Source organism: Paramormyrops kingsleyae, chromosome 15 (genome assembly GCF_048594095.1).
Source record: "Paramormyrops kingsleyae isolate MSU_618 chromosome 15, PKINGS_0.4, whole genome shotgun sequence".
Lineage (NCBI taxonomy): Eukaryota > Metazoa > Chordata > Actinopteri > Osteoglossiformes > Mormyridae > Paramormyrops > Paramormyrops kingsleyae.
In genome coordinates this window covers 25,013,479-25,027,115 of record NC_132811.1, presented here as the reverse complement: position 1 = coordinate 25,027,115, position 13,637 = coordinate 25,013,479, and the positions used below count along the sequence as shown (strand labels likewise).

The following is a 13,637-nucleotide window of genomic DNA, read 5'->3' as shown; positions in this document are numbered from 1 at the left end:
CACATGAGACTGCAAGTCAATGAACTTTTTAACACAGTTCTTTTACAACTATAATTTGGGTCTAAATTTATTACTACTTGAGATAAATGTTTTACTTAAAACTACAGGTTGTTTCCAATGTGATATATCGTTTTTATAAACAAATTTATAAAGTAATGTTTTTTGTTATAAAACCAAAAAAATTGCAATATACTTATAAGCCACTGGGCACTTTCACAGAGTTCACAGGAATATCTGTTAATTACATCTAATGGTTGTTTAGTGATTCTGGTTGTGTGACTATAGGAATGGATTAGGGAGAACCAGGACCTCTGGTCAAAATATGGGCAAAATAAAAGTGTGATCTGATCTGACTGGGCAGGGCAATTCTGCTACCACATGTAGTCTTTGTAAAAAAAAGAAAACGTCCCGATGGGTTTGGATGGAACGTGCCTCTGTGTGTTATTGGGTTGCCTCCCACGCTCATGCAGTGAAGAAATCCCACGGCTGGCAGAGTGATTTCAGCACTGGGCCTCAATGTCTGACCTCAAGATTTCCTCAGAAATACATTGTTTTGGACAGAAGCATCTAGCGAGTAAATAAATGTAAATGTTTCCTAAGCATGATCTGTGTGTGCTGGTCCATGCTTCTGACAGTATCGGCTACAGGCCTCATGTCGTCTGTGATTCATCTATATCACTTTCAGGGCATAATCAGTCACATCTCAATGAACTGAAATGAATGTTTCCTGCATGAACAACCCTTTTATGTGTGATAACAAAGTAACTGTAGCCATCAGATGTCTACATAATGAAAACTCCCGTAATCCACAGCCAGGTAATGTGTGTGTGTGTGTGTGTGGATTATGTTTATATTACATTGTGGGGACCAAATGCCCCACAATGTGATAAAAACTTGTTATTTTGATGTTCTGAGGACCATTTTTCAGGTCCCCACAAAGATCATTGAATGCAATGCAAAAAAACTAAAAATGCCAAAAGTCTCAAATTTTGTTTGGTTACTTGTGGGTAAGGTTAGGGCTGGGTAGGGGTTAAGGTCATCATGTTGGGATTAGAGTTTTCCCCATAGAAATGAATGGAGAGTATATATAATTACGAACCTGTGAGTGTGTGTGTTATGGCTATGCCATCGGACATAAAAGAAGGCCAGGAATAGATGCACAGCAATGCAGGCATACCCATTGTGGGATGTTAATTCAAAATACTGCTTATGTTATGAATGATTCAGGTGTTTAATAAATTAGTTCCACAACTTTTGTTAATTTGCATATTCATTGTCAACTATTTCTATTGTTACTATATAAACTGTATTAAAAACTTTATCTCATCTGTAATATTACTGTAAATATTTACTTAATTGTCCTGAATGGTAAATGTATTGTATGTAATATTTCAGAATATTCATAATAAAAATTGAAAACACTGTGACCCATCCTCCTCTCCTATAAAACACATAATCCGCCATCCCTGGAGCAGGGGGGTTTAAGGGCTCAGCAGTGATATCATTACATGAGATTTGAACTGGCAGCATTCCGAGCCTACAGAGCCACACACTGCCCCCTAGGCCTGAAGCATGTAGTAATGGTGGCAGCTTTTTTGGCTATGAACATTGTTCAAACAGGACTGATGGATTCTCCAGACCAGGGGGAGGCAACCCTGATCCTGGAGTGCTGGTATCCAGCAGGTTTTCCATCCTACCTGATCTCTGATGAACCACACCTGATATCAGGCCTATAGTAATTCATCAGGTGGGGTAGAAAATTTGCTAGGCATTGGCACTGCAAGATCAGGCTTGCCTACCCCTGCTCTAAACTCATTCACCAGATTCTGTCGTGTGGCAGAGATCACATGAACGACATACAGTGACATCCTCAGCTGGTCATGGAACTCCATGTGACAGGAACTCAAGGGGCACCTAGCAGGTGGGCTTCCCAGCAGCTCCAAAGGCTGAACACATGAGCAGCACCCAGATACCGCCAGCTCCACCTGGCACCCCCACAGCTTCCATTCTCAGACACAAACCAACCAGTATCCTCCCACTTCACTGGACAACAATAAAACCACACAAACAAAACGTTATCGAATTATTATTTAGGACTGTGTCTACTAATGGAAAATATTAACACATTAATGCCTGTGCTTTACAGTGCAAAGTATAAATACACAACTGTGAATACAGAATTGTATGGATGTCATAATTCCAGTGTGAATATCAGTATCTATATAGGGCCGAAGTACATGGAGTTCAAATCCATTACATTGATGTCTGTTACTACTATTAGTAATAATAATAATAATAATAATAATAATAATCATCATCATCATCATCATCAATCAAAGATTACCACTGCCAGCAATTATTAACTTGAATTAATTTTGGTGTTATTATAAAGTAAAGATTTAACTTCAAAAGCTAAGTTAAATTTTAAGCTTTATTCTCTTGTTATTGGATTACTATATGCTGCTATATTCTATTCACCTTTGGTCGTCCTGCGGTCTATCACCAGCTTGCCGGACTGCATATAACGGCCCCCAGAAAGCAAGGGCCAGCTGACCCGCGCTCCTCCGACTGCCGTCCTCCCCCTTGGAAAGATGAGCCGCTGTCCCTGCGAGGAGGCTAATAAGGGCCGATAGGAGGAGCTAAGCCAGCAGCCCATTCTCAGAAAGCGGTCCCCTGGAACTAAGTAATTATTAAAAACCCGTTTCAGACTTTGTATTTAATTCAGGCTGCATTTGGATTCGTCTCATTGAGATTTTCGTGTCACATAAGGCATACGTTAAGTGAAATCACTGAATACCTGATAATTGTTTGGCAGGCTTTTGGGTGAGACTTACAGGTCTTCTCCCACGCTCACGCAGTGAGCATAACAGGACAACAGAAATCCATGCGGCCATGTGAAAGTCAAACTCATTTGTAACTAAGTAGAACAGCCAGTAAGGAATTTCACATTTGCTTTGCAATAAATTTGTAAACAAGAAAACGTGTTTGTATGACTAATTTTGACAGCCTTATCGGGGAGTTCTTGATTATGTTTTAAAACTAATTAAAATGACGTAACAAAGTTAACCAAATACATGGATGCATTTGTTTTAAAATAAGCAGCACGTGTTTGAATAGAACTGATTTATTTGGCACTCATTTAACTTTTTTTTTTTTACTTTTAGCTGGTTGAACACTGCAAATATACACATTATATAGCAAAGACGTTTGGCCCTGTGTTCCCTAAAGTCCATATGTATACATTAAACTCATTTATGCGAAAACATAACCACATTAACCAGACTAGTGACCTTTCCTTGCATATGCGCCAGTTTTCCTAGAAGCACCCATTACTCTAAGCATTTCACAAAATTAACAATGCGCTAAATAGCCAGCGTCCGCAGTGAGCAAAAGAATATCCTTACAAATATAGGAAACTCTTAGACAATAAACGAATATGACTTATTTTAATCTTACCTTCTCAAACGTAAGCAAAACATATAGGCATTATTCACAGACTGCATTTCTGTTCATTGGGCCAGAACATTATGCTGGAAAATATGTTTGCAGAGTACACACAATCACTTTGGCCAGCAAGTTTCTCAAAAGCTGCAGAAGGGACAATGTGACTTAAGTTCGGCTTAATTTGAATTCATTTGATTCATATGGTGTAAATAACTTACACAAGTTGTCCTGTACAATTTATGGACTTAATCTTTTTGCCTTTCCCCACTGCTACAAACGCTATAAAATCCTTTCAAACGTCACACGTCTGTTTTTTCATATAAAATCAATTACACGATTTTTGGAATTTTTTAGGTTTTTAATAATCAAATACTTAGTTGAAATATAGGTCGTATGTCACATCTGGGCTTAATTGTCTTACTTTGTGATTGGTTTGGTACATTATTGCTTGTTGGTGCTAAATATTCCTAAATCTTAAATGCATTCTCACTATTTTTTTTTTTATAAATCACTAATAAAAGCTTGTTATTTTAAGAAAGAACAAAAGTGGGTTAGTGTCTAAGCTTTGTGCTAAACTCGAAACAAACAAAACAATATAAAAAAATCCATCAACATTTTCCCTACCTTCTCTGAAGTTTTAGTGCAGCACAAGAAAGACCCTTAAAAACGGGGGAAAAAATATTTTAAATGTAAGGTTAAGTGCCCTTTAATACACCAAGACTGTGGGGACTTCACTGTTTGTCTATAATTTTCTTCGCCAATAACTAGCATACTGTTACCGTTTTGTTTATTTGTTTTAATACTAACAGAAGCCCGAGTAAAAGCAGATATTTTTCATTAAGTAGAAGTCGATCGTTTTATCGGGGTATACTAGCATTATCAACAATCAGATTCTTCACAGTTATTTATTGATTAAAAACGACAGCAGCCTAGCTTCCTCTAAGTTCTCACGTACCAAAAACACCGGCCTGCATGGCCACCGATATTACATACTTAACATGAGTCGTAAGTGCAAGTCACGTCTATATAGTAAACATGCTAACGCACACGCACTTGTTAAATTGTTCTGGCTTTTGGGACAATATTGCCGACAATGGCCGCTGCAGTACATTTTTCTAGATTTCCTGTGTTCCATCGTTGTTGTTTTTAAGCTTATTTCATTTTGAAACCATGGTGAGTAATCCAAGTTAACGATATGAAGGTCACTTCATCATGTAACAATACTTTCCGGGTTTAAATTACGTGGGGCAGCACAATCGATTTAAATGTAAAGCTAATAAGACCTGTTAGGTACACGATTAGGCTTCTGTCAAATATTTTTTGTTCCCAGATCTTCTCTTTTAAGAATTGCAAGCTTCTTTTATTATCGAGATTGTATTCGGCATGCCCGAAGTAACCAGGAAGAGGTCGGATGTGTCTGATGTATTAAAATCTGATCGCTAATATCTCAAGTTCGTAAAAAGCTAAACACGGCTTACTAGCCTGCAACGCAAATAGGTTACGGACTTGACATTTTGCAAGACACCTTTTATTTCTGCTCATAACCTCTGCAATATTACAAAGCGCCAAAATTTGAAAGGTGCCAAAGGAAAAGCGACCTAACGGTTTGGTTTTAGCAGCGAAATGGGATTTGAGCTTCTAGGTTTAGCTTGCTTCATTCACTTCTTAATTAACATATTAATTATAATTTGAGATGCAAATACTGAAATGTAAAGCTCGGGGTGTTCAAAACATCAGAAAGAAATTACTATAATATAGACACTGATAAACAACACAGGCAGCAATTCGTCATAGGCTAAAATGCTTAATCCAAGAATCTGAAATTGATATGATGACAGTAGACAATGAACCTGGTAAGCCAATAATCAAAACGCTGCAGGACGTCAAAAGCCGTAGAAAGTTTTGAAAACGAAATTGAGCGTTTACCGTGGATGGGGTAATAGGTGTGCATATAAATATGCATTTAAAACAATCTCTGCAGTCTCTGGTACCCGGTTCGCTGTAATTTCTTCGATTACACGCAGATCGTGATCGTAGAGATGACGATCGTGTCTAGATGTGACTAAGAGTGACTAATGTCAGACCATGTACCCATCAAAGCAGCATGCGAGACGCCCGAAAGTTTGATATTATGTAGTTCATTTTTGCGTCTCCGTCAGACTGCGCGGTCAAAAATTGAGCCTGTGTTGCGTTCGACTGTGCAGCAGGCATTAAAAATAAAACGGTATTGTGTTTGTCGGTTGATGCTATACTCTGTCAGCAGTGTTGTTGAAAAATGTTAAAGCAACATTTTGCCTATTGTTTATTACAGGCCGCTCATGTTTAAAGAAATTCACCGTCTCTGCAGTGTACAGAGATGAGTATATCTTAAAATGAAATGTTAATTTACAATATAAAATTATGAAATAGAATAACACGTATTCCTTCTTTTAAAACAAAAACACAACATGGTTTCAGTTTTGTGGGTAGCCTACATTTAAAAATGACAGTGACAACCGAATAGAAGTTTACTCAACATGATAAAGAAATACTGTTTCTTAATGAGTTTTTTGCTTTAAATTTTTGCGAGTTTTGAAAGAATCACACAATGTACACATTAAATAGCATTGTCTTTGGTAACATTTGCAAGTCACATTAAAATGTTAATAATATCTATGCTTTCACAGTTCAGTATGGACAAAATACTTATTATTTACAACAGAAGTGCAAATAAATACACAAAACAAAACGTATAAGCCCACATCTCTTAGCCACTGCGGTTCTGCAAGAAAAGCCGTACCATAGAACGGATGAAATTGTACAATAAAAACGAAATAAACATATTTAAATAAGCATATGGCGCATAACAATGCAAAGCAAGGGCGGGTAAAGTGAATTTGAAATCAACTGAAAGCTGGGTTGGCTGTCAGACATTTTATAAGTGTTATTTACAAAGCTTTGTGTGAAATATGTAAAAAATGAAAACATCCTGGAAAACAATATGATTATGACGTGCCTTCATAACGTCAAACTATATATATATGTGTGTGTGTGTGTGTGTGGGTCTCACTGTAAAATTCGGTGTTATACAAATAAAATTATTTTTGTTTTGTGGTTAGATGTGTTCATACAATATCAAGAGAGGGCAGGTTTCTTTTCCACAATTTCACCTGCTCAACATCATTTTTAAAAAAGAAAAACGCTTTAATTCTGAGATTGCATACGCCCTTGGATGTACTCTTTGCTGTGCGTCGGCGTCAGGTCATCCGCCGTATTCCCTTGGTCCGCCGTGCACTGCTCCAGAAACTCAACCACATCCCGGTAGCCGGCCTGAGCGGCCAGGTGCAGCGGTAGGTTGCCGTCACTGTCCACCGCGTTGACGTCGGCGCCGTACTTCACTAAAACCTGTAGCGTTTCCAGGTAGCCGCCCCGGGCGGCGTCGTGAGCGATCGTCAGGTCTTTCACCGGGTCGCGCTTATTCGGATCTGCCTTCGCTTCAAGTAACATCTCAGCAAGACCGGGGACACCGAGTTTCATTACCTGCAGCCAAAGAAAACAGATAATTACTGTTTGGGATATAACACACTTAATTGGGACTTACATACCAATAAGAACATAATAAGAAAAATAATTTCCCCCTTAAAATTAAGAAAGCTTAAATGTTAGAAATTTCTTATGTTGTACTTTTAGTACAAAAATTAAATTAATACTATATTTAGTATGTTTACTAAATATATCACTTTAGTTTTGCATTTGATTTATATAATCTTTTATCAAAATTACACATTTTGAACACTGAAAGAAAAAGGCAGTGTCAATTGTGGAAATTTTTTTAACTGAATACACAATTTAAGACCAATTGAACGTGGTGTATTTTGACTGATGCTTTACACTTTTTAAAATGATTTTTGTTAACCCTTTGCACATTGTTCTAATGCATTTCAGATGTTCAGATATTCTGAGTTGTGTTCCTTGTAGGAATTGTCTTGCCCCCCCTCCCCTATCTGAATTGTGCAAAATCTAGTTTATTTAAGCAAAAATATAAAGCAGTGACATAAATATTAAAATTAAAAACAAGCTTTCCTTCATTTTTAAAATTTTAATTTGTAAATACACTTTTCTCAGTAGCTCTCTGCACCGTCTGACATCTTAGACTGAATAGCGGTAGTGGGCTCTTTGCACGGTGTCATTCATTCTGAGCCTGATGTGTGTGTGTGTGTGTGTATGCATGTATACACTGAATCCTAAACACACAGCATAATGCATCATACACACACACATAACAAAAATGACCAGTGTGCAACAAGCCAGTAACCTACTGTTAATCAGTTTAAATAATAAAAATTTAACTAATCTGCTCTACTATGTTCATTTTTCAAATCACTCACAGATTCATCTGAGAAATTTATCGGAACGCAAACCCTTCACTTTTAATGTAGTTTTCCAATAATCTTACACTTATGTTACATTTGGGCAAAAAATGTGTCTTGTTTTTCTCTAATGAAAACACTGCTGAACAGTGATAATATTTTCACTGAAATGTTGTTTGCATCTTGCAATTACCTAGTCGCTAAAAACACCAGCCAGTCCTGCAAAAATTTGTACAAATGCAATATTTGTTCATGCGACTTCTATGTATTGTTTTGTTTAAACAGTGTGCTGTCACATTCATAAACACACTTACAAAAATGTACACCAACATTATGTTGCTTTTTTGCTCTGTAACTGTTCACCTGCAATATGTCAAGCAGCCCTGTCTACATATGGTGCAATATATAAATATATTTCTTATTAAAGCAGAAAATAACATTTTCCACTATTCAGTACCTGTATATTTTAAACTACACATACGATTTTACACACCCCCAAACTCAGTAAATGTGTAAAGGACACAGAAGTAGAAACACTGGACCTTATCTAACAGGCCTAACAATAAAAAATAATCATATGAAGCCAATGAATCTTAAATATGTATTAATACACATGTAAACATATACTATCAATATTCTATATTTTTAATAGAAATGTATTGTTATAAGGAGGCCCTCAAGAAGGTTTTTTTCCCGGTTTTGTAGATCATCCATCCCAATACAACTCATCTGCCTAGCAAGCACCTAATTTATTTTTTAATAAACCATTTTAAAACATTGCATTGCTCTTTTCAATAAGTTCAACAAAATGGCCTATGAGATCTCCTACAGTATGTTGCAATACGATAGACTGATTTGAGCTGTGATTCTGATAGTCCTGACTGAAAATTTGCTGCATTTGAGTATCTATATGACAAACCTGTATACGTGTTACAATCAGTGCTTTGAATAATTATAAAACCTATTCTGTGATTGGGCTGCCGTTCACCATTTTATGCACACTTTAAGTGGAGCTAATTTGTCTTCTCATTGCAATATCATTACATAAAAGCGAGTTCAGAGTGAAATTTAATTTAGAGATGTCCCTAATATGACAGTAACGAGTGCAGAATCTGTGGTTTATGCAAGGTAAATATCTGAATCTTGTTATGGACTGTTTGAAAATAAAACTACGACTTAAGTGCTGGTTTTGCAGGTGTTTTTTTTTAATCACTATATGATACTAATTTGTCTACATGGCGCCACATTTACTGAAATAAGGTTACGCCAGTCCAGATAAAAGAGCAACTTGCGATGTGCGTTATGGATTTCTCAAAAGTAGTTGCCTGAAAGCAAAGTTGTTCTAGTACGTTATTTTAGCTGTATAATCAGGTAAATGAATGTGTGGAATATAGGCAGATGTCTACTGATGATTTATTTTAGTAGAAAATCTTTTATTTCCTCCACATGCATAAGCACAATAAATGAGAAGTCTCACGAGTTAAGCAAGAATGGAAGAAAATAAACGCCAACTACAACGAAAATTATACTAGTTCAGCATTATCGTCCTTTTTACTTGTATCACCTTAAATTAACGAGTAGAAAGTTTGACTATAGTGTGTATTAACATCTCACAGTTCGGCCGAAAACCGAGAAAATTTCAGTACGTCATTAAGACATCTTGTTTTAACGGTACACCAGCAGTTAAACAGATAATCCCCTGGGCAAACCTCAGCAAGTCATACTTCAAAACCATACAAATGTACAAGTGGTCGTCCGAAAAACGATACCAACCTGTAACGCCGTCCTGCCGAAACGGTTCGCCTTATTGACATCTGCCCCGCTTTGTAATAATGTTTCAACTTCTGACAAGTCTCCCCTTGCAGATGCACTGGTCAGCTTGTTTGCTTCAGTCAAATCAGCCATTCTTCATAAAAACAAACGATGGTGGCAGAGCAATTTTCAACGTGGTGGAAAAAAGCGCCGCAGCTGAATTTAAGTGTGTACTCGCTTGTTTTCTTATGCTTACACGTATATGATGACGGCGCATACCATAAGACTGGTAAATAGAGTACTTAGCAGAAAGAAACTGGAACAGTGCCATGATCCGCCTTCCGCTTTAAAACCATCCCACTATACAATCCGCATCACTTCAGAAAAGAGGGATGTTACGCTTTTCCCAGCGTTGGATGCATGTGCGATCACCTAAGGCAGAGAGATCGAATCGATCCGTGCAGGGTCCTGATATACCCCTTATCTGGGGCCGGGCTGCAAGATGTACAAAAAAAATATATAATAAAATCAGCAGCGGAGCTCACATTAAAACTGCTCTGTCCTTGCATCATTCAACATCGTCGGAAGGCTGAAATATTTCAGTTATGAAATGAACACTCAATGCAACCCGCTTGTTTAAACAATCCAGCATGTGGAGGTATAAAACTGTGAGCCGAATAAAACATCCACGCACAAGTTCAAAGAAAACGTACGACATGGCTAAAAAAAACGCCGTCAAGTAATACTGTTGTATTTTTGATCATTCTGCTCTTCGACAAGGTAAAAAGTATCCGGAAGTCAGTATTCATATGTTGATTGCTTGCAGAAAAGCAAAGAAGTGCAGTATTGGCGGAAAAAAATATCCGACGCACTCCCGATTGTAGTGCCAATAAATAGTACATATTTTACAGCGTTCAAGTCCACGAATGCGTCCTGCGAGGCTTCCGGCGGGTCACCGTTTGAGAAAAATCGCCCGGTACACAGGTGCATAGCGACCCAGCTACGGCGTCCAAAAACCCCGATTTAAAAATAATCAGCTCAGTGAGGTAACGACATGGTTGTCCTTTCGGAGATGATTCCCCTTGATCGCGTCTGGAATTTCATACTGTGGGGCTGCAGGGGTTTATGGCAATTCGGTGTATTAAAAAAAAAAAAAAAAAAAAAAGAAGGAAGATAGTCTGATTTTGTTTAACGAGTGGCTGTATCCAATGACATTTTAAGGGATGAGGTTTCAAAAGTTTTATGCAAGCTTCCCGCCCATTTTTCAACTGTAGAAACAGGGGGGTTGCTGAGAATTCGTCCTACTCGCTTGGCTCATTAAATATTGAGCGCTTGTTTATTTCGGTTAAAAGCGGGCGGACGAGACTGCCGACAAAAAACCGCGACCGGTGAAACATTGTATCAATCCGCAGACTTTCATCATTTACAATTTCCATTCCTGTTCAAAGGTGATTTTTAATGGCCAGATTTATGAATGACGATTACGCCTCTTATGACTGGCTCCTGCTGTTTTGGGAGGAAGCTTGCGGTGACCTGCAGAGAAATCATGAGACACTATAAACTTTTTAAAAATAATATACAGATGTAGAGTGTTTAAAATATAAGATCCACTACGCTGGGTTGATTATCTGCGCGCCATGCAATTCCTCCGCGATGGCGAGGCAACTTTCCATTTTCAGTGATCTGATTGGACATTGGATATTTTTTTAAAAAGAGACTTGCTTTTTGCACTGACATCACTCAGTTTTGAAACAAGGGACCTCTAGTCGTCACATAACAGACGACGATAGGCGGGACTAAAAATCACCGAGGTCGAGTTGAGGTACCTCGCCTGCAGCTGTCACAGGGCGAGCACTCCGGTGATGTTGAGTTTCGGCACCGCCCACCCCGTGTCACGCTTGAAGAATAAGAACGTATCATCAAATGGCCACAAAACAGTGCTTTTATTGGTACTTGAACTGGTCGAAGTTTTGCTTACAAAAATTACACTTCAGAAAACTCAGATAGGCCACATATAGATGAAACCTTTTAGCGATGTGTGAAATAAAACAGCGAAGGACATATCTCTCGCTTGTCTGCTTATACACAAGACACGTGTTTGTGCATCGTATGAGTCCGTGACAGTGGAGACGGCGGTTTGCAGACTTTTGTTATTCACACACAAGCACAATTTATAGGGGCACGCACTAAATTTTATGCTGGTATGGAGTACTTAACCGTATGGGCGTATGTTATTACTACGTTATTGCGAAAGGGACACGCGTTTAATCATACAAAATCCAACAGCAACGTGACTTGTTATGAAAGATTTTCATATTAGGTCCGATTGATTTTTGGCAGGAGTGGCACGGTAATACAGTGGTTAGCGCTGTCGCCTCACACCTCTGGAATCTGGGTTCTATGCGTCTGGAGAGAGAGAGAGAGAGAGAAGGGGGGAGTGCATCTTGTGATGGGTTGGTGCCCCATCCTGGGTTGTTCTCTCCCTCGCGCCCCATGACCCCGGTTCAGAAAATGAATGAATGAATGGATGGATTATTTTTGGGATTGCACAGTAGTCTGCTACTACAAGCATGTTAGAAAATACTAGGTTTTATTCAATATACAATTTAAATAATAGTACCCCTTCATCAAACATCTATACGCAACATATTGCTTTCTGTTGACTGACGTAAACCAGTTGTCACAGAACAAGTTTTTAAAAATATCGAATCACAATAAATTCCTCATGTTTAATAACAGGTTTGTCCAACAGATGCTTCTCGGCATTATTTCATGTGTAGCTAATAATCGAAATATTAACAGTTGCTTTTATTAAGGCACTCTGGTATAATCTTACACCAAAACTACATGCAATGATAACAACAGAATCCTAAAAATGTACTCGCCGTGAATCATATTCATTATTAAGTGCCACCTAGGTTGGCCTACTTTTCCAGTTATTCTTGTTTTTAGTTATGGCGTTTAACAATTTTTTTTGGGGGTTTTTATCTATTCACTTTCTACTATACATTTTACGACGTAATGACGGATGACAGGGGCGTGTATAATTCTGTGTGAAGCAGGGCTGCCCAGTGAACACTCGGATGAGGAACTGCAGTTCGGTGTGGCCTGCGCCTTTAACAGTACCGGAGCAGGCCACGTCTTTATTGTGCGACGCAGTTTTACGAATTGCCGTAAAGCGACGACGACGTCGTGAGGGACGCGGATAAAAAAGTGACGTTCACGGAACACTCGTACTCACAAAAGATACGGAGCCGCACAACACTGCACTAAGTGTGGCGTTTCCCGGCAGGTGTCTTTTTAATCCCCCTTCTCCCTGTGAAATTCCGACGACATTTGTATATGAAACCCGAGTCCCTCCTCTGCTTCGGAAAGAGAAGGAGAGAGAGAGAGCAATAGAGCAAACGTTAAGCCAGTCATTGCGATGGCCTCCGGTAGCGGTAGCGACATGAACAGAGAAATGATCCTGGCCGACTTTCAGGTGGGTTTTTCCCCTTTTGCAGGTTCATGTGTTCAAATGTGAAACTCGGGCACTGAGGCAGCGTAGCTGCTTGACTAACTACGGTACCTCCTGTCCTGGTCAAAGAAGTGGCTATTTAAACCACGAGTGTGCTAATTGGAAAGTGGGTGTATGTTTATTTTCGAGGATAGATTTAATGAAAGGACGGCAGCTCACAGCCGAGTGTCAGGGCTTAACCGTGAACACGTGTCTGTAGAAACCCAAAAAAAAGAAAGTAAAATAAGCATATGTCTTTGTGGATTGGATTAGTTACCACCGACTCCCTGCCTTTTGTGCAGTCGGTCTGTTAACCAACTACAATCATTAAAACAAGGTGACGTAAGTTGGGCTATGTGGTCTGAAAAGGCAGGTCCGGTTTAGACATGGCAAACTTTGGTGTAGTTTTAAAAATTACTGCATTGAAGTGCATAAAGGTCCATGCCAGTGTAACCATATTTGCTGTTTGTCAGACGTTTTCGGGAGTAGCTTGTGTCAGAGACGGACAGGTGTGTAAGCGTACTTTTATGGCTGAGGTCTTATGGTGATTTTTCCGGGTGTCAAATGAGTTTCAGGATTAATCTGCTATAGTTTGT

General features: G+C 38.7%; 2 protein-coding genes across 2 annotated transcripts in view; one reads left to right on the top strand and one right to left on the bottom strand.

The window, feature by feature from the left end:
- Positions 1 to 3,429: 3,429 nt before the first annotated feature.
- cdkn2c (cyclin-dependent kinase inhibitor 2C (p18, inhibits CDK4)) lies at positions 3,430 to 10,890 on the bottom strand. Its single transcript, XM_023821368.2, has 2 exons — positions 9,567 to 10,890; positions 3,430 to 6,963 (listed from the first exon to the last, which is right to left on the bottom strand). Exons 1-2 carry the CDS (start codon positions 9,696 to 9,698, stop codon positions 6,628 to 6,630), a joined length of 468 nt encoding a protein of 155 aa, XP_023677136.1. The 5' UTR covers positions 9,699 to 10,890; the 3' UTR covers positions 3,430 to 6,627.
- A 1,832-nt stretch (positions 10,891 to 12,722) lies between these two features.
- Positions 12,723 to 13,637, top strand: part of faf1 (Fas (TNFRSF6) associated factor 1) — a 94,051-nt gene continuing 93,136 nt past the window's right edge. The window contains exon 1 of the mRNA XM_023821370.2: positions 12,723 to 13,026. Coding sequence (XP_023677138.2) covers positions 12,970 to 13,026 — 57 coding nt within the window. The 5' untranslated portion in view covers positions 12,723 to 12,969. The remainder of the gene's footprint in view (positions 13,027 to 13,637) is intronic.

Bases quoted from the DNA above. Each gene is read 5' to 3' on its own strand.
- cdkn2c (XM_023821368.2), bottom strand. From the start codon at position 9,698: ATGGCTGATTTGACTGAAGCAAACAAGCTGACCAGTGCATCTGCAAGG. The intron at 6,964-9,566 runs GTTGGTATCGTT...CTTTGGCTGCAG, and splicing joins TCGGCAGGACGGCGTTACAG to GTAATGAAACTCGGTGTCCC.